General features: G+C 46.1%; 1 protein-coding gene across 6 annotated transcripts in view; it reads right to left on the minus strand.

The window, feature by feature from the left end:
* LOC147710076 (erythroid membrane-associated protein-like) overlaps window positions 1-21,311 on the minus strand; it is a 470,315-nt gene that overhangs the window by 131,313 nt on the left and 317,691 nt on the right. For all 6 annotated transcript variants that reach the window (XM_086920782.1, XM_086920781.1, XM_086920784.1 and 3 more), the window contains 2 exons: window positions 4,382-4,402; window positions 4,277-4,297 (listed from right to left, as the gene is read on the minus strand). In XM_086920782.1, coding sequence (XP_086776908.1) covers window positions 4,277-4,297; window positions 4,382-4,402 — 42 coding nt within the window. The remainder of the gene's footprint in view (window positions 1-4,276; window positions 4,298-4,381; window positions 4,403-21,311) is intronic.

Here is a 21,311-nt window from a genome sequence, read left to right on the forward strand (position 1 = left end):
ATAGAAAGAGGACATGAGGGGCCATGTGGAGGCCTTGTTTCGCCACATCTTGGAGTACGCCAAAAAAATGTATATTTAAATAGACCAAGTCCATAGAGTCAGCTTGCACAGAGCTGGAAACGCACTTCCTGCTGACATACTAGCGTGTATGCATGACGTTGGTATGAAGGAATCAATCCTTGGTCGGGCAAGGGAGGCCCATGTGGTCCAGTTCAGATGCCACACACCAACAGTGTATCAGGATTTGTTCATGCTCACCCTCCACAAGCATAGAGAATTTCGCCCAGTCAAGGCGTACCTAAGGGAGAAAGGGATATCGTACCCTTGTGGGCATCCTTTCTGCCTCATTTTCTGACACGATGGCAGGCTGCGGTAATTGAGATCCCTTAGAGAAGCCCTAGAGGTCATGGACCTTAAGGAAGAGACAGTAGTAGAGATAAGGCCGGATTCCCCAGACGACGAGCGACGCAAACAGCACAAGGAAGGGAAAACCTCCAAGAGGCTCAAACCAAATGTAGCCACCATGGAAAAGGAACGGCAGACGGTGCTCATCACTTTATCCAAGGAACTCCCTGAATTTCTGGAACATTGGCTTCGGGAAGACGGTGTCAGAGAGGCATTACTACCACACAGATGCTCATTCGCAGCTTCTCAATCTCTGAGATGGGATCCCGCTGTGAGGGAGTTTAATTTGCATATCAAAGTCCCGACTGGCAACTTCCTGCAGTTCTATTACCATCATGGACCTATGTCACCTTTTGTTCTATTGCTTGTTGATGATTTGTATTTATTTGGGGGTTTTCTGTATTTTTTTTACTCCTCCACACCAGTTCTTCATGGGGTGCCAATGCAGAAGCGCTCACACAATTTCCTGCTGCTTAGTCGCCTCACAATTCCCACTATGCCAAACATCTAAAGCGCAATGCGCAACATGCTTTCTCTCTGAGCGATGCCCAGGGAACTAAAGATACCCAGTCTCACTGTCCGGGGGCTAAATAATCCAGTAAAGCGTGCTGCACTTCTGTCTCTCTTAGAGCATTTGGGGGGACATATGTTTACTTCAAGAGACACACCTGATCCCCAAGAACACCGCCCACATGCGCTCCTGCTGGTTTCCCCAACAGCTATGGTCGTTGGACCCACAAAGAAGAATGGGATAGCTATCCTTTTGGCTTTGAATTTAATGGCAAGCTAATGTCTATGATAGTTGAAATAAAGGGGTGTCTTCTAGCACTTAGCATACAATGGGGCTCCTGAATGCGCTTTCAGCAGTACTTAAAACGAATGATTCAGCAGTATGGGTGGGGAGGATTTCAATATGGTAATGGACCCAGCTCTCCATCGGTCCAACCAGCGCTCCATGCAAGCAGGGGCCTTCACCTCTGGCAGCCTTCGTTGGGTGGTGAAGGGGGGCTCTGCGATGTCTGGTGCTGCCTGCACCCTTCTTAAGGGACTACATCTTATATTCTGCAGTGCACAAGCCACATGCGCACATTGACCATTTTCATACATCCCCCTCACTTACAGTTATGGTTGGGAACACAAGCATAGAGCCACGCTCTCTTTCAGATCACGCCATGATCTTATTGATACTAAGGACAGAGGACTCTCCACCCCGCCCCTTCCGCTGGTGACTACGCAACGTATTGCCGCAGTCCCCTACCACAATGTCAGCAGTGCGCACTGTGCTTGTGGATTATCTCTGAACTAATGATGTGGAGGACACTCCCCTATCGTCGGTGTGGGAAGCATGGACAAATTTATCACTATATCAGTGGCAAAAAAACAGGAGCGAAAAGAGAAGCGCTGGCAGTGGAGCAGGCAGTCCCTGGGATGGAGGCCATTCGTAAACATATGGGGGGCTCCCAGGGTCTGGTGAGACTTGAGCATAAAAAGCTTCCCTTGAATCGTCTGGACCTGGATCGGGCGGAATATGCCCTGCTCTGGCACAAATTTTACCAGAGTGGGGACTGGTGTGGGTGCAGTCTAGCTCATGGGCTCCGCACTGAGACTTTCTGAGATTCCATCAGTTCAAGTAGGCAGGCTTCAGGGGAGGAGGTGCACACGGATGAGGAAATCACTGCAACCTTTGAAGAATGTTACCATGCTCTGTGTTCCGGCTTGGACATCTCCCAAGGTGGCCCGAGACCCTACTTGAGGGGGATTCCCCTGACTCACTTGTCAGTAGTGCTCGCGTCTCAATTGGATCAGCCAATATGGATTGAGGAGGCGGTGTCGGCAATCGTGCGTCTTACGCCCGCAAGGCACCGGGACTGGATGCTTCACGGACCAATTTTATAAGTCCTTTTGCCAGGGCTAGCTCTCATCCTCACTCAACTTTTTAGTTCCTTCCTTGACTCGGGTGCGCTAACAGACTCGATGATGGAGGCATCTATATCCGTGATACTTAAGCCATTGAAAGACCCCAGGCAATGTGGGTCAATGAGACCAATTACCCTTTTCAGCATTGACACCAAGATCTTTGCCGGTATCCAGGCCTCTTGTCTGAATCCAGTCGTGTTGGGTATGGTTGACCATGACCAAGCCGGTTTTATCCGTACAAGACAAGGCGGGGACAATACCAAAAGGATTTTACACCTCCTTGAAATCACTCGGCGGTCCCGAACAGAGGCTCTTTTCCTCTCCATTTTTTAAACACTATGCAATTTGGGGACACACATTAATTAGATGGATAGGCTGTATTTATACCAACCCCAGAGCTTCTGTCTGGATTAATAGAATGTCATCAACTACATTCCTCATAACGCGTGGCACCCACCAGGGGCGTCCTCTATCCCCACTCCTCTTTGTGCCCTATGTGGAGCCCATGACGCAGCGCATTAGAGATAAACCGCAGATTTCAGGCATCCGGTTCGGCACTGACATTCATACTATCAATTTGTATGCGGATGATATTATTCTCTCACTGGTGGACCCGATGACATCCTTGCCATCCGTAATGGACAAATTGGGTTTAAAGTTAACCTTACAAATTCTTAGATATTAAACCTATTGTTTACCCCCCATCAGATGGCTCTTTGCATCCATTTCCCAGTGGCATGGACGATGGAGGCCATTCCGTATCTGAGCATACAGCTTGCTCCCACTGTAGCAAAGACTCTGGTGACAAACGACAGGGCACTCCTTGACCAGACAAATAAATCGCTGTCCTCGTGTAGTCGTCAGTGGTTGGCTTGGTCGGGGCGCATCGCGGCTGTAAAAATGACTGTACTCCCACATATTCTTTACATCTTTCAGACATGACCATTGACCTCTCCACTCGGCACTATGCTCTTCACAACTCACTATCAATGCATCTATCTGGGGGCGGGAAGAGGCCACATCTCCAATTTAACAAACTTGCCCGTCCTAAGGATGAAGGCATCTTAGGGCTCCCTCTGCTCATCCGGCATAGCCAAGCCATGCCACTCTGATATCTTGTAGAGTGGAACAGGCCCCCCTCCGAAAAGCACTGGTCCTTTATGGACTAGACAGTTGAGGGGGAGGAATATGTGGTGAGAAGCTTGGCTACCTCGCAAACTCAGGGCCGGGGGGTTGTATTCTTCACTGGTGTTGGCTCCGATGATGAATGTATATGACAGCATTGACTTTAGAAAGGACCTGATGGCTTTATTTATTTTGTTCATACATAATTAAAAAAAAGATATATATATTTAAAGTATTTACTTATTTAAAAAAGGCTGCTTAGGCCCATAATTGCAAACAGCAAGGAATGCATGCAAATTGTAATATTGTGCATGTGAACCTATACATAACAATGTAACAATGGTGAATATAGTATTGCATATGCCTACAAGTGGAAGCAATGTCATCTACACACACTACAGTATTTTTAGTTTACATTCACCAATGTGCTAAATGATGTTAATATATAATGATATGTTGGGAACAAAAAACAATATGTTAAGTGTAAAAACATACACACTTAACTGTACAGTTTCTCACACGCAACAATATATGTACAACAGTTTACATATGCATTACTAACATATAGATTCAAAAATAATCTTGTATACAAACAGAAGAAGTAAGCGGAAACCAAAAAGACTTGTGTTAACCTATGTTTTATTGACAAAGACCCATCCAATATGTTTTCATACTTAAAGCATGTGATCAGCTTACTGCTGGCTGATTTGGTTATAATTATAGAACAAGAAAACATTTAAATCTCCAACTTGTCTTGTTTTCACTTGAACGATTGTAGAAAGGTGATACATGGAATGCTGAAATAGAAATACTTTATCAATACAATTACCTTTCTTGTTCTCTGGGGCATCTAAAAGCAAACAAAGGTGCCATGTAATTAAAACAGCACATAATTCAATCAATATATATTAACCCAACACACTGTCATACTCACCTCTATATTGCTGCAGGATGACTAAAATAGAGAAAATAAAATGTCACTTGTGCAGAATAATAAATCAGGTACTTCTACAATAATCCCTCACTATCACATTCAACTCTGTTTGACTGTATGAAATCTGAAAACAAGAGAAAGAGGAGAATACTAATCAGACAACCTTATTTAATCTCACAGACTTTCACATTAAATTAAGTTATAAAACATGGCCTGAATACTAATCAGTAACTTTCATTGCACCCTTCCTGTTCATTCCTGTTCATCCGGTCCTTGCTGTGCCTAGAGTCAATGGCTTCCCTGACAGAGGGACGTCCACTTCTCCAGCCTCTGATGGACATATACCTAATACTGACCTTCACACTTGAGCCCACTGTTCAATAAGATAATCATCTACTTAGAATAAAGCAGCATATCAGGGAGTGTGAGAAGTGATTTAGGGATTGTGACAGAGAGAAGGACTTACTGTCATGATGTTTACAATTATAACTGTTTAAATAATGCTTCTGGCCTCATAACAAATGTCCCGGTAATTGTACTTCAAGAATTACCCCTAGTTTGCTAGTCCCATAGGAATCTGGGTCCTTATTTCCCCTTTTCCAGAACATACCCTACTTTGATGAAGACAGAGACAAATGTCACTAATTCTTACGTGCATGAGTTACCATCTCAGAATAATTTATTAAAACGTATTGTATTATTTAATGACAACAATACTCACTAAAGACAGAAATATCTAATTGCTAAATTTTTAAGCTAGAGTGCCATGAACCACCAATTTATTTCACCAGATGAAGTGATGCCCATGTAGATCCATTAACATAAGCATGTTCAGTATGCAAGATGAAGTGATGCTCACGTAGATCCATTAACATAAGCATGTTCAGTATGCAAGATGAAGCGATGCTCATGTGGATCCATTAACATAAGCATGTTCAGTATGCAAGATGAAGCGATGCTCATGTAGATCCATTAACATAAGCATGTTCAGTATGCAAGATGAAGTGATGCTCATGTAGATCCATTAACATAAGCATGTTCAGTATGCAAGATGAAGTGATGCTCATGTGGATCCATTAACATAAGCATGTTCAGTATGCAAGATGAAGCGATGCTCATGTGGATCCATTAACATAAGCATGTTCAGTATGCAAGGTGAAGCGATGCTCATGTAGATCCATTAACATAAGCATGTTCAGCATGCAAGATGAAGCGATGCTCATGTAGATCCATTAACATAAGCATGTTCAGTATGCAAGATGAAGCGATGCTCAGGTAGATCCATTAACATAAGCATGTTCAGTATGCAAGATGAAGCGATGCTCATGTGGATCCATTAACATAAGCATGTTCAGTATGCAAGAATGAAGCGATGCTCATGTGGATCCATTAACATAAGCATGTTCAGTATGCAAGATGAAGCGATGCTCATGTGGATCCATTAACATAAGCATGTTCAGTATGCAAGATGAAGTGATGCCCATGTGGATCCATTAACATAAGCATGTTCAGTATGCAAGATGAAGCGATGCTCAGGTAGATCCATTAACATTAGCATGTTCAGTATGCAAGATGAAGCGATGCTCATGTGGATCCATTAACATAAGCATGTTCAGTATGCAAGATGAAGTGATACTCATGTGGATCCCATATTGGACTGCAGTTGTCCTAATTCAATTACTTAGTGGAGAGACCATTTATGAAGGAATGAGACGATGTTGTGCTACCATGCCAATCAACCACACATCACTTTAGCACTTATGTAAAACTGAGAGTTAGTGCAGTCACATCCAGACCAGCCGGACGGGGGCTGGTCTGGAAAAATTTGCCTGGGCTGCTTTCAGTTCCCAGTCCGGCACTGCCCCTATTTTATGCAATTACACATCTGTTTTTCCTTCCGGAGAGTGTCTGAAATAGGGACGACATATGTGTTATTTCTGGTGATTTAGGGCCACATGTAGGTATCCAAATACCGGTCGGAAACAGCCAAAAATACAGATTTTTGGCCGTTTCCGACCGGTATTTGGATATTGAGATGTAGGGGCATGTTAAATTACAGAATCTGTAATTTTACCGAATTTGTAATTTTTCCGATTCAGTAAAATACCGAATTGGTAAAATTACCGATTCTGCAATTCAACATTTAGGTAGCACTGTAATCAGTGCTACAAGGGTTTAAGAATTTGTTATTTACCACCAACTAGAAGTTGGTGGTAAATAATGAAAATCCTTCAAAAAGCATTTTTTTTCCTCTAAAAAACGTGCCATGTTGCAGACATACATGCCCTAAGGGCATGTATGTCAGCAACATGTGCACCCATGCACAATTGAGGGGTGCAACAGGGTGTCAAAGTGACACCCTGTGCCCCTTGCAAATACGGTAATTTTACCGAATCAGTATTTACCGATTCGGTAATTGGCATTGATTCCTATGGGCCTCAAGGTCCATAGGAATCAATGGCAATGGAAAGGGAAGACCACTCGGTCCCCCCGAACGTATGGATGGGTGCCCCGATCCCCCCGGGAAACCATTTTGGGCGGGGGCGTGGTTCGGCTGGTAAGCCCAAAGCGGCGTAGCCCGAGCACGCCCTTCCCGCCCAGAAGGGGTTGTCCTAGACACCCGCCCGACAGACCGCGCCCAGTGGGCGTACCTGAGGAGGGTCCCTGCCCTCCCGCAGACGGATAAAAGAGCGGGAATCCAAAGAAGCGTCCTCTTGTTCCAGTGCTCTGAAGGCTGCACCACTCGTTGCTCGTGAGCCCTCGACGGAACAAGCGCCAATTTTGAGAACTTGTAATCTTGTTGTTTTTCTTTCAGTACCAGGAGTGCGAAGGATCTGGGACCTCGTTGATCGACTAGAGCGGATTACTCGAAGCTATGGCCGGCAAGAAAGCAGGAAAGAGCTCCGAGCTGGAGAAAGTTCTGCGCACCTTGTCGAACCGAATGGCGATCATGGACCGTAAATTGGGTAAGGTGGATTCAATCGGTCGAGGTTTGGCCGAAGTAAAAAAACAGTTAGCGGCCCAGAACAATCCCTCGGGCCGTCCGAAGAAGGTGATAGGCCCGGCCTTGCCGGGAGTCGGCCCTGAGGGTAGGGGGAAGCGTAGCAAGAGGAGGGCGGTGTCCAGGGAGGATCCGGTCCCGGAGGTGCCCCCAGCTGCCCCCATCACACCGGTGGACAGCCCGGTACCAAGTCCGGATATACGTTTACCAATCCCTGTTGTGATTACCCCGGTTAACGATGAGGAAATGCCCCCGGAGCTGGCCCTCCAGTTAGCGGCAGTATTGCCCTGGCTCAAAAAGAAAGCGGGGGGCAGTGGCTGCGGGGGATCCGGCCGAGGAAGCTAGATTAATAATCGAGCAGTTACGGCAGTTGAGAGAAGCCGGGACGGCGAATGTTCCTTCTGTTTCCCCTCAGGTGGCGCCAGGAGTACCTACGGTTGGCCGGGAAAAGACGGCGGACGCAGCAGTTGAACCTGGTAAGAAACCATTGCCAATGGTGGGGGAAAGTTCAGTGCCTTCAAGGCGCGAAAGGGTGGCTCAGCACATCCCAGCGGCCACAAAGGAAATGATATGGGGGGACAAGTATGTGAATATGTTTTCAATATTGACCGAATATCGCAAGATGGAATATGCAAAAACCCAGAAGGATTTATGGCACCCCAGCGTATGGCGGGCCAAAATGGCGGAATTTAGGGTCGATGAGACCGTAGCAAACTGGGTGAAGGCTTTCTCGATATTTACGGCAGTAATGGCGGAGCGTAAGCCTGAAGTGTTGACCGAGCTATCCTGTTATCAGAATAGGATCATGGATTTCTATAACATGTATGGGGGGAATGAGTGGAAAGGATATGACGTACAATTCCGAAAGGCTAAGGAGTTTGATGCAACTTTGACTTGGGATTGCCTCGACACAGTTTCGTGGCACAAGCAGCTCCTGCCTGGGTCAGCAGGTACGTCCTCGCCGGGCGGGAGCGGACCTGGAACAAGTCACCTAAAGCCTGCACAGCCCTTTCGAGCGGGCGCCGGGGGGGAATCGCAGCCAAAGGCTGCCGGAAATGGGGGCAGGCGCGGGGTTTGTTGGGGCTTCAACAGAGGCAATTGTAACAGGCCCCAGGGAACATGTAGGTTCCGGCATGCGTGTGCGGGCTGTGGGAACTCCTCACACCCAGAGAGTAGTTGTAGGTCGAAGAACAGTGGTTCGGGAAAGGGGGGGTCCAAGCAAGAATGAGGTGATGCTTGGGAAACAATCATCTTCACCCGTCGACATCATGGCTTTGACTCCCTGGTTGAACAAATACCCTGATCATGTCTCCGCTGGGATTTTGAGGAACGGTTTCCTATATGGCTTCAACATCCCGGTGGAGGATTTTCGGGGGAACTCCTTTTGTAAAAATCAACAATCTGTCCAACATAACCCAGCTGTGGCAGCTAAGAAAATCTCCAGAGAAGTCAGCTTAGGGCGGGTAGCGGGGCCTTTCCCATGCCCCCCAGTGGCGGATTTCGTGTGTTCACCTCTAGGAGTGTATTTACAAAAAGGGGGTGGTGAGGGACAGAGTCTCTGAATTAAGCAGAAAGCTCTCACCCAGTCAAAGGATCAGGGCTAGATCCAACACCGTTTTTTAGCTCACTGCACTATCCCAGTTTCAGAACCTGGCTGTATGCAAATTAGTCTGTTCCTGTCCCAGTGCATGATGGGAACAGGACAAACCAAACTACAGAAGCCAATTCTTACACTGGGAAGGAAACAAGCTCCCAGGGACCGGTTTCTGGCATTACAGCCGTCTTCGGCCCGGTTTGCTTGAATCCTGATGGTGCAACGAGCAAGGGTCTCACATCTGAGAATACCCTTCCACGCTTAGGGTGGACAAAAATATTTACAAAAAGGGGGTGGTGAGGGACAGAGTCTCTGAATTAAGCAGAAAGCTCTCACCCAGTCAAAGGATCAGGGCTAGATCCAACACCGTTTTTTAGCTCACTGCACCATCCCAGTTTCAGAACCTGGCTGTATGCAAATTAGTCTGTTCCTGTCCCAGTGCATGATGGGAACAGGACAAACCAAACTACAGAAGCCAATTCTTACACTGGGAAGGAAACTAGCTCCCAGGGACCGGTTTCTGGCATTACAGCCGTCTTCGGCCCGGTTTGCTTGAATCCTGATGGTGCAATGAGCAAGGGTCTCACATCTGAGAATACCCTTCCACGCTTAGGGTGGACAAAAATATTTACAAAAAGGGGGTGGTGAGGGACAGAGTCTCTGAATTAAGCAGAAAGCTCTCACCCAGTCAAAGGATCAGGGCTAGATCCAACACCGTTTTTTAGCTCACTGCACCATCCCAGTTTCAGAACCTGGCTGTATGCAAATTAGTCTGTTCCTGTCCCAGTGCATGATGGGAACAGGACAAACCAAACTACAGAAGCCAATTCTTACACTGGGAAGGAAACAAGCTCCCGGGGACTGGTTTCTGGCATTACAGCCGTCTTCGGCCCGGTTTGCTTGAATCCTGATGGTGCAATGAGCAAGGGTCTCACATCTGAGAATACCCTTCCACGCTTAGGGTGGACAAAAATATTTACAAAAAGGGGGTGGTGAGGGACAGAGTCTCTGAATTAAGCAGAAAGCTCTCACCCAGTCAAAGGATCAGGGCTAGATCCAACACCGTTTTTTAGCTCACTGCACCATCCCAGTTTCAGAACCTGGCTGTATGCAAATTAGTCTGTTCCTGTCCCAGTGCATGATGGGAACAGGACAAACCAAACTACAGAAGCCAATTCTTACACTGGGAAGGAAACAAGCTCCCGGGGACCGGTTTCTGGCATTACAGCCGTCTTCGGCCCGGTTTGCTTGAATCCTGATGGTGCAATGAGCAAGGGTCTCACATCTGAGAATACCCTTCCACGCTTAGGGTGGACAAAAATATTTACAAAAAGGGGGTGGTGAGGGACAGAGTCTCTGAATTAAGCAGAAAGCTCTCACCCAGTCAAAGGATCAGGGCTAGATCCAACACCGTTTTTTAGCTCACTGCACCATCCCAGTTTCAGAACCTGGCTGTATGCAAATTAGTCTGTTCCTGTCCCAGTGCATGATGGGAACAGGACAAACCAAACTACAGAAGCCAATTCTTACACTGGGAAGGAAACAAGCTCCCGGGGACCGGTTTCTGGCATTACAGCCGTCTTCGGCCCGGTTTGCTTGAATCCTGATGGTGCAATGAGCAAGGGTCTCACATCTGAGAATACCCTAGTCTAGTCTAGTCTGGAAATTTGTATTGCGCAGAACATATCACATCCCGTGAGGGAGTCTCATGGCGCATGCGGACAGTGCTAGATCCAACACCGTTTTTTAGCTCACTGCACCATCCCAGTTTCAGAACCTGGCTGTATGCAAATTAGTCTGTTCCTGTCCCACCTCTAGGAGTGGTCCCAAAGAAAGACCCAGGGGAGTACAGACTCATTCACAACTTGTCGGCCCCAAGGGGCGCATCGGTGAACGAAGCCATCGATCCAGATGTCTGTTCAGTTCGGTATGCATCGTTTGATGAGGCCGTTGCCTTACTGAATCACCTGGGCCCCGGGGCTCTGATGGCGAAATCGGACATCGAATCGGCATTCAGGTTTCTCCCGGTGCACCCGCGCGACCAGCGCTTGCTAGGTTTTTCTTTCCAAGGGAGTTATTATATGGATAAATGCATGCCTATGGGTTGCTCCATTTCTTGTGCGTATTTTGAGATGTTCAGCTGTTTTTTAGAGTGGGCATTCACCGAGGCCACAGGACATAGACAAGTGATGCACTATCTAGATTACTTCCTTTTCTTAGGGCCGGCCGGCAATGGGAAATGTGCACAGGCGCTCCAGGACTTCTGCATCCTCATGCAGGATTTTGGAGTCCCATTGGCACCGGGTAAGACGGTGGGGCCATCTACTTCACTGGAGTTTCTGGGAATTGAGCTCGATTCAGTGGAAGGATGCTTCCGTTTGCCGATGGAAAAGGTGGCCAAGTTCAGGGCTTCCTTAACACAATGCCTGGGCAAAGAGATAGTGACCCTGCACCAGTTACAGCAAACAGTGGGTCAGCTTAACTTTGCCTTGAGAATAATACAGATGGCTCGCCCTTTCTCACGCTCTATTGCACAAGCTATGATCGGCCTCAAGGAGGGACACCACCGTACGAGACTGTCGGCAGAGGTTCGCCAGGATATGCGCATTTGGTTGGCATTTCTGGCGGACTTCAACGGTCGAGTAGTGTGGAACAAACCGCCAGCATCGTCGGACGAGCTGGGTTTGTGGACCGATTCAGCCGGGAGCGTGGGATTTGGCGCCATCTTTGGTAACCGATGGTCGGCACAAGTATGGCCGACTTGGTGGCACTCCAGCGGCCTGACAGGTAACATTGGGTTCTTGGAGCTGTTTCCCATTTGGGTTGCTCTGTTGGCATGGCCGGACGAATTTAGGGACCGCTCAGTAGTGTTCTGGTCCGACAATATGACTGTGGTTGAGTGCATTAATCAGCAGGCAGCCCGCTGCAAGTGGATCTTGAGACTGTTAAAAGAAATTGTTTTACGTTGCATGAGATTGAATGTACAGTTCAGGGCAAAACATGTTCCGGGTGTACTGAATAATGCAGCTGATGCACTCTCTCGTTCACCCATGCAGGCTTTCAGGGGCTATCTACCCACAGCGGACCTAGTGGCGGCACCGTTCCCCGAAGCACTATGGCTGATCGGTGCCCCGGATTACAAGACCTTGTGGCAGCCAGCTTAGCCCCCGGGACAAGGAAGGCTTATGAGGGAGCGTTTCGTTCCTACTGCACGTTTTTAGGGCCGGCAGGGAAACATAGCTGGGGTCAGGAGGAATCCTTCCTGGGGTTCTTGGTAGCGCTGCATAGAGAAGGCCTATCAGCGGCAACTGCCAACAGACATAGGGCGGCCATTTCATTCATGGCACAGCTACACGGCATAAGGGACCCGACGGGTTCCTTTTTAGTCAGGAAGGCGCTCCGCGGCTGGCAGCGCCTGGAGGGTCGCAGACAAGACACGAGGCGCCCGATTGGTTTAGAGCGATTGTCTCTGCTTTTAGCAAAGCTGGATGAGACGTGCTCCTCCCCTTCCGAAGCAGTTCTGTTCCGGGCAGCTTTGGCCTTGGCATTCCATGGGGCTATGCGAGTAAGCGAACTCGTGGTGAGGAACAAGAAAGATATGGAGGGAGGCTTATGCAGGGATCATGTACAAATACGGGGTGATTCGATGCTAATCTCGATAGCCAGGTCCAAGACAGACCAGGGAGCTATGGGAAATAGTATTGTTGTGCAGCGCGCTCGAGGGTCCCCCACTTGCCCGATAAAGTGTTTAGAGGAATTCTTGGCACAGAGGTCGGCTACATGGGGAGGAAGCCTGCTTAGGCACAAGGATGGCACCCCTCTGACGAGGTTTCAGTTTCAGAAGGTGCTAGCTCTTACAATCGCTGCCGCAGGCATGGACCCGTGTGATTTTGGGACCCACTCATTTAGAATAGGGGCTGCTACTGAGGCTACGACCCGGGGTCTGGGTGCGGAAGAAGTGAAACAGCTAGGCCGTTGGTCCTCGAACTGCTTCAAAAGGTATGTGCGATTGCACATGTTGTAAAAGACTATTGAAATGCACTCACGCTTCTTGTCTTTTGTTTGAATTACAGTTTCGCCAGCCTGTCACGCGGGGCGGAATTTGGAGTCAGCCCAGCACCAGGAGACCAGCGGTCGAGGATCACCGACTGGAGAGCGAGTGGTATGGGTCGTGGGCCACTCATATGTGAGGCGCGCCGGGGACGTATTCATGGCAGGTGACGCAATTCACGCATCTGGGGAATACGGGTACAGAGTGACCTTCCATGGGAAGGGTGGCCTCTGTTTTGACCAATTTCAATCGTTTGTTGAGGGTCTTTTAGGGCGGCAAAGGTCACCGCCATCTATAGTCATAGTACACCTGGGGGGCAATGACTTAGTGAAGCTGGGAAGACGAGTGTTATTAGAACACATTCTGTCGGCAGTTAGCTGGTTGGCTAAGAGGCTCCCGGGGGGCACAATTGCCTGGTCACACATGATCCCCAGGAAGGTTTGGCGGAGGGGTCTCTCTGTGTCAGCGTTGAACCACTCGGTAAAGAGGGTCAACAATAAAATTGGGAAATTGTTTCGCTCTGCGCAGTTGCATAGCATTCCCCACTGGTGTATTCGGGGTGATCACATGTATCTGAATGATGGGGTTCACCTGTCCAGGGAGGGGAATGATTTACTCATAGGAGACTTCATAGCATGGCTAAGGGGTTTGAAGAAGCATTACCTTTAGGAGGAGTGGGGGGGCCGGCTAGTCGGTCAACTATCCGGCCTGTGGCGGTAAGGTCATGATCGGTGAGCAGTAATTTCAAGGTCCCTATAGGGGGGCGCCACCCAGAATGTTTGGGAGCGCCCGGCGGGAGGCGGCCATTGGCCCCTTCCACGGGGAGGCGGCACCCACTACGGATGGGTCGCCTAGGGGCAGACGGCCATAGGCCCCTCCCAGGGGGGAGACGGCTAGATGCCCCTCCTACGAATTTCCCGGGGGCCGGATATCCGCTCTGGCGGAAGAGAGTGTGGGGAAGGGGGGGGAGTCCACTCTGTCCTTCCTACAGAGACCTCACACGGGAACTCGGACGACCTTAAGATGGCGTCGAGTGAAAGGGGCCCCCCAAGACAAGGGAAGTTACAGTTGGCAACGAGGGTAAAGTCCTCTGCGCATGTGCCACTCACACCGTGAGGGCGGGAGTTTGGTAGTAGGGATCTGACACCGGTTAAGACCTTGTCGTTGGCCCTTAATGCTAGGATGTACAATTTTAATTTAGAATGTATGCATTTTCAGGATGCTAGACTCGGCTAGGAAACCTTTGTATTAGAGATCTGTTAAGGTTAGCCAAAGAACATGTCTACATCAAAATGTAATGAAAGTAAAATTGTACATAATTCATGAAACGTTTTAATTTAATGTTTTAAATTTTGTTTCATATTTTAATAAATACGGCCGGGGGGTGACTCCCCCCCGCCTTCCAAAAGCTCAAACCTGTGTCTGTCTCCTCCCATTGGGGAATTGGTGTTGGGAGGGGGTGGCGGGCATCCCGGCCATATTACCGAATCGGTAAATACCGATTCGGTAATTATCGAATCATTCCAATTCGGTAATTTCAAAAGTGAAATTACCTACATCCCATTTACCTACTCTTAAATACCGAATCGGTATGATTCGGTATGTAAGAGTAGGTAAATCGAGATTACCTACATCTGGCTCTGAGTGCTCAATTGCTCCAAACTTCAAAGCCAAACTTTCAAGAGATATTTGACGCTTGAATACTATGACAACTGTGCATGAGGGTTATTCTCTTAATTCAAGCAATTCACAAATGTATGGGCTCAATCTTAAAAATTATGAGAATGCAAACTTCACAACACAATCAGCATTTGACAGTCAGGTTTGAATGGAAAAATGTATCTGCATTACAAGATCTACAAAAAAAACACATAATTACGCAGTTTTTCGGTAACTTCCTGTGGTTACTTATTATGGATACACTCTATGGTTCCACCGTGAGTGATACTTTCCTAGTGGGGAACTGGAAGAAGGTGCCAGCATTTTTAGGGGATGGTGAGTTTAAACTATTTTCCTCTGTGGGCTGCTTTATTCAAAGGTGTGTTCAAAGGTGTGTTGTTTAACCAGTGTATGTTGTCTTTGACCTGCATTCCGCTATGTGCAATTGAGAGGGAAAGTTGATGTTTAATTTTTAGGTTGATTTTTCAGATGACACTTGCTCATCCCTCGGGTCTCTGCATCTGGCATGTAATGTAGGTTTCTCTAATGGTGTTACGTTGTTGGGTTACGCACTCCTTCTAGATGGTTTGGGGATTTTAGGCTAGTTTTGAGCTGATTTATCTGGGTCTCGTTGGACGTTTACCTGTTGTTTGGGTGATTCTGGTTCAAATGTAGATTGTGAGATAGTCAGGGGTCCTTTGTGGCCCCTGTAAGGTCCCGCAGGGGAATGGTTTGGAATCATGTTTGTTTGCAGTATTTTTGCAAAGAGTCTGTACTCCTTCCGAAGGGGCCCCTAAGGACTGGGGTTGTGTGGCCGCTGAGGAGCTGTTATGTTATGTTATGTTATGTTAAAATCAGTTTATAAAGCGCTCGTACGCCCGTGGGCTTCATGGCGCTATAGGAAGTGTGAAGAATCCGTACAACATAACACTAAGCTAACAATGGCTAATGGTAGGCTTGAGAGAACAACCAGGTTTTTAGTCCCTTGCGAAAGGTGAGTAAATCCTTACTCTGCCTAATCGGTAAGGGGATGGAGTTCCAAAGTGAGGCTGCTAGATGGCGAAAGCAGCAGCCACCCTGTCGCTTCCTTTTAAAGCGAGGCACCTCCAATAGGGATTTTTGAGCAGAGCGCAGGCTTCTAGTGGGGGTATATTTAGAAACCATTTGGATGTGGCTATGACTGGGATTGGGCCTGTTGCTTCCTTGGCCAATGTTTGTTGAGGCCCTCTGTATCTTATTCGACAAGCTGAGTGCAGCGGTGAGCCCATCCATGCACCTTTAGCGGGTGCTGTGATAGACATCTATGGAAACCCTTTCCCTCCCACTGCTCTCCTCACACTCAGGTCCAGGGTGCTTTGGGTCTGCCACACTCGGCCAGAATCGAGAGCTTTTTATCCAATGACACACTACTCCTTCTGCATGGAGGGGCATGATCCAATGAGCAGACTTTTGTTGCGTTTGGAAGCAGAATGTCCTGCTTATGTTGACAGCCAGGTTGTGAGTAACAAACTGAAACGGCTGATTGCCCTGGTGATTTATCTATTGACTTAGTGCCAAATTAGAGCATGGACTACAGAGTTCTATGGGTCACCTCAACACCGAAGTGCATGAAAAACCTGGCTTCTGGCACTGGAGCATCATCTCATTTTGGAAAATAAAAAGAGGGCCTCCATTTGCCGGAATCCTGGAAAGTATTGAAGAATGGGGTCCTTTCAATCGTGGGCGCGTCCAAGTGGCTTGGGCATTGGGACCTAGGCGCCTGCTTTTATGCACCAGTTTACATGAAAAGAGAGCCCCCCCACTTGTTTTTTGGAAAAAGCTTCTTAGTTATAAGCAACACATCCACTTGAGTTAGATATGTTAGGTATTTTTATTTATACCTCGATTTCACAATTATTTGGAAAGTTCTTAACTTTACATGTCAGACAAAAAACACCACAAATATAACATATACATGTACCAATTTAAACATAACATTTAGCACAAAAAAGAAAAAATCACCAAGTACATACACTGTACACAACAAAGCATTTACGTCTGTGTTCAGACTATTCCACGAGAAAAATCACAGTAACTAATCTCAATAGCCAACAGTGAAAAATTATGGAAACAGTAATAGACAAAATCACAAATGAAAGGAGATATCACGACACGTTAATTGTACAAGTCGTTACACAAAAATAGTTTTTGGTCGTGTTAGTTGTTTGTTATTGGTGCTATTATTTTTATCCCCTTTCTTGCCGACGCGTTTCGAACTTCATACATCAATTACGAGTTCTCTTCAGGGCCTTGTCATTACTATCTGCATGTGTGTAAAGTAGAAAAGAAACACTAATTAAGTGTCAATTCTATCGCCTCATCTCCTTAAGACCAATTTTGGTCTTCGGCATTTAAAAACAATTTACCTGAATGGTAGCCGAGTTTGTCCTATGTCTTGTTCTGGGTAATGGGAGCTGCAGTCTACAAGACGTTAAGAATTTAATTTAGAGTCAAGTTCAGTGATAGCTCTACAGTCACTTCAGTCAAAAACATTGCAGGACATACCTTTAGTTTAGTTTGGGGGTACGGAAGGGTGTCTCCCTATGGCACGGGGAAGCTTCAGTGACCTGGGGGAGGGCGAGGAGGAAATCAATACTAGCAAGTTTGAATCCTTTCAGACCCGAAACATTAGGTTAAAGTGCTGCCTAAAGCCTAAAAGTGATCTTATTTCGATATGGGGCCTGAAGCCAATAGTAGGGCACCACAGATGTGGAAACTGTATATCATGTGAATCCACAATCGAAGGGTCTGAATTTGAACACAGGGGAGTCAAATGTAAAAACAATGTATTCTCTAATTGCAAGACACGTAATGTGGTATATGCAATTACCTGTGCCTGCCAAAAACTATATATAGGGAAAACGACACAACAGGTCAATAGTCGCATCACCCAACACAGGTCACGAATTAAAAAGAAGGTGGTAAGTGCGCCTATGGTCCAACACTTTCTTGATTCAGACCATAGCGAAATGGATTTCAAGTGGACCGTACTGTGTACGGTAGTGCCATCTGGAAACAAGGGCCCGATTGACATTGAGGATACCCTTCTCAGAAAAGAGGCATACCTTATTCTTAAATTTAATAGTGCACAAAACGGATTGAACACCCTGTCCGAGGTGTCTAGACTATAAATGAGGGTTGTATGGGACTCCACGGGGGCCTGACAAGATGGGGAGAAGCGAGCGGAACACCTAAGTTCCTGACACTTGTGGGCCACTAAACTGGTACGCGCGTATTTACAACTACAATTCCCAGAAAACCCACGGTCATGTGACCGCATTTAGTATCCAGGCAACCCGACCGCCGCCCTCGACAATGAATCATTCGGGAAGCGAACCGCATTGAGAAAGGTGAGCGGAGGGTCCGAGTGCACATACGAAAACGGGTTGTTGAATTCAGTAACTAAAACAGATACCGATCTTTTTTAACAGCGTTGGAGATCGGAGGGTGATTGAGAATTACTACGCGGTACTTCTAAATAGCAACGAAGAACCAAAAACTGTGTGGCATGAAGTGAGCCGCTCCCGAAGCCCGCGGGGCACCTTTTGAGGTAGGGGCAGCACTTTAACCTAATGTTTCGGGTCTGAAAGGATTCAAACTTGCTAGTATTGATTTCCTCCACGCCCTCCCCCAGGTCACTGAAGCTTCCCCGTGCCATAGGGAGACGCCCTTCCGTACCCCCAAACTAAACTAAAGGTATGTCCTGCAATGTTTTTGACTGAAGTGACTGTAGAGCTATCACTGAACTTGACTCTAAATTAAATTCTTAACGTCTTGTAGACTGCAGCTCCCATTACCCAGAACAAGACATAGGACAAACTCGGCTACCATTCAGGTAAATTGTTTTTAAATGCAGAAGATCAAAATTGGTCTTAAGGAGATGAGGCGATAGAATTGACACTTAATTAGTGTTTCTTTTCTACTTTACACACATGCAGATAGTAATGACAAGGCCCTGAAGAGAACTCGTAATTGATGTATGAAGTTCGAAACGCGTCGGCAAGAAAGGGGATAAAAATAATAGCACCAATAACAAACAACTAACACGACCAAAAACTATTTTTGTGTAACGACTTGTACAATTAACGTGTCGTGATATCTCCTTTCATTTGTGATTTTGTCTATTACTGTTTCCATAATTTTTCACTGTTGGCTATTGAGATTAGTTACTGTGATTTTTCTCGTGGAATAGTCTGAACACAGACGTAAATGCTTTGTTGTGTACAGTGTATGTACTTGGTGATTTTTTCTTTTTTGTGCTAAATGTTATGTTTAAATTGGTACATGTATATGTTATATTTGTGGTGTTCTTTGTCTGACATGTAAAGTTAAGAACTTTCCAAATAATTGTGAAATCGAGGTATAAATAAAAATACCTAACATATCTATCTCAAGTGGATGTGTTGCTTATAACTAAGAAGCTTTTTCCAAAAAACAAGTGGGGGGGCTCTCTTTTCATGTAAATTTTAATTAAGGTCCAGCCTTCCCCATTACCCAAGGACCTAACTCCTTCATACTAAAAAATGTATGCACCAGTTGGCAGCCATCCTGCTCCCTCGCCAGACTGTATTCCACATGGGAAAAAATGTGTTCAATTAATATGGTGGTCATTGATATCCTTTTACCAACATCCTCAGTGTTGTGCATAGAATTCTCATAGATTACACTGATATTGTCTTTACTGATATTGACATTGTTATGCATGCATAGATTATGGTCTACATTAACATTGTTTCTACTGGTATCAACATTGTTATGCAAGCACATTTTATGGACTGCATAAATATTGCATTTATTGGTATTGCCGTTGTCAACCCTGCATATATCATGGTGTGTAATGACATTGTATTCACTAATGTTAACAGTGGAAAAGTTATTCCTTGTTTCTCAGCAGGGGGTGGGTTCTACTTGTTTCTCTTTTTGGGTTTGCACACTGTCATGTTCACAGACCTATAGCTGAAGTTGTACTTCACAGAGTCGAACATTACATACGCACACAAAAAAATATACGACCATCCTTGTGTACTTTTTATTAACTGGGAGTCCCATTGACAACTCAACAATGGCCATCAATGCCCATTGTGTGGCATTGTCCTTTCAGTTCGGACATGTGAAGAATTAAATACTTGTTTCACTCTCTGTGGATCTCTTAATTTATTGGGTTGATATGTAGCATACAGGTCTAGTAACTCAGCAATTGGTATGGCCTAGACTTTCCCGGTGGAGGGCCACTGTTCCTAACAAGAAATATCCATCTTAATCCTTCAGTGCAGCTTCTGAGTGATTGTTACATTGAAGTTAGAGAACTCTACAGAGAGGCAATTATTTTGTGTACCCTGCTCATGAAAGATTTTAGGATTTAAATAAACACCTCCAAAAATGGAGATGTGTTAATTAAAAATAACTGACTTGAAGGCAAATTGAGTTTTGTCCCTGTGTACAGACATGACTGGATTAAACCTCTGTTGACTTTGATGTCTCGCATGACTCTTCAAAGAAGAGTCATATTCTAAATGCAGTTATTCTCTAAATATAGCTAACTATGACCAGATAGCCCAGTGACAGGCAGGCATTAGGCCAAGTTTTTCAACCAGGGAAACCACCTCTAATTCAGAGGGAATGACAAGATTGACAGGTTATGATGGTTTCCATTATCTCTAAACTGTAGTTTAAACCTCCTGTGCGCTGTAGGTGGCCAGGAAGACATTCTTGCACAACGAGTCTGATATTACCAAGTTTACTAGTAAATGACAGACAGGCTTCAGACCCTGTCAGATGCCAAATGGAAATATATTCACAAAGGGGATGAGTTTTACATGCTCAGAAGGCACAATTGGAAGTTCTCACAAGAGTACTTGGTGGACATCTTCACTGAAAACTGTGGAGCACATCCAGTGAGGCCAATACATCTCAACGATGTAAAGCCGGGAGAGAAAACCAATGTAAATTTGGTACCCTTCACTCTCTTATTTTATAAACTATTAATGTCTTTCTAGACTCAGGTATGTAGCTTTTGCGAAATCATTCCGTGCCCTGGACACCCCTATCATTTTCTGACTGGTATTGGTGGTTTCTGAATCTGACTGTGACTGAGCTCTGCCTAACTAGACCCAGGGCCAGTGCTTTACTGCAAACCCTTAAAACAAAGTGAAAATACCTACACACACAAGGGTAGGCGATGGGTTAGGCACCCCTATGATTGGCATGACCTATCCTATAAACCCTAGTACATAACAGGGCAGGGGATGAAAACTACCTATAAGTCCCTAGTATAAAATAGGGCATGGCAGTTTTAAAAATAGCCCTGGGTTGAAGAACTGCTTTTAAACATAAACACACACTCAACTTTGGTGTTAGAGGCACTTAAAAAGTTGATCAACTACAATGTCTTGGCATATAAGGTACCCCCAGAGTCTCCCCTAAGTTTCCCTGGGGTCAGGGCCAGGTACGTATAGGGAGTACCCATACAAAAGAGGTTGTATATGCCCTGGAGATACAGAAATTGCACTTCACTCATTGTAGTAAAGTGCATCCCAAAATCGGCTTTTGAGCTAGAAGTACTGTGAATTGAGAATCTACATTATTG

The sequence above is a fragment of the Lissotriton vulgaris genome, chromosome 5, assembly GCF_964263255.1.
Source record: "Lissotriton vulgaris chromosome 5, aLisVul1.2, whole genome shotgun sequence".
NCBI classification, from domain to species: domain Eukaryota; kingdom Metazoa; phylum Chordata; class Amphibia; order Caudata; family Salamandridae; genus Lissotriton; species Lissotriton vulgaris.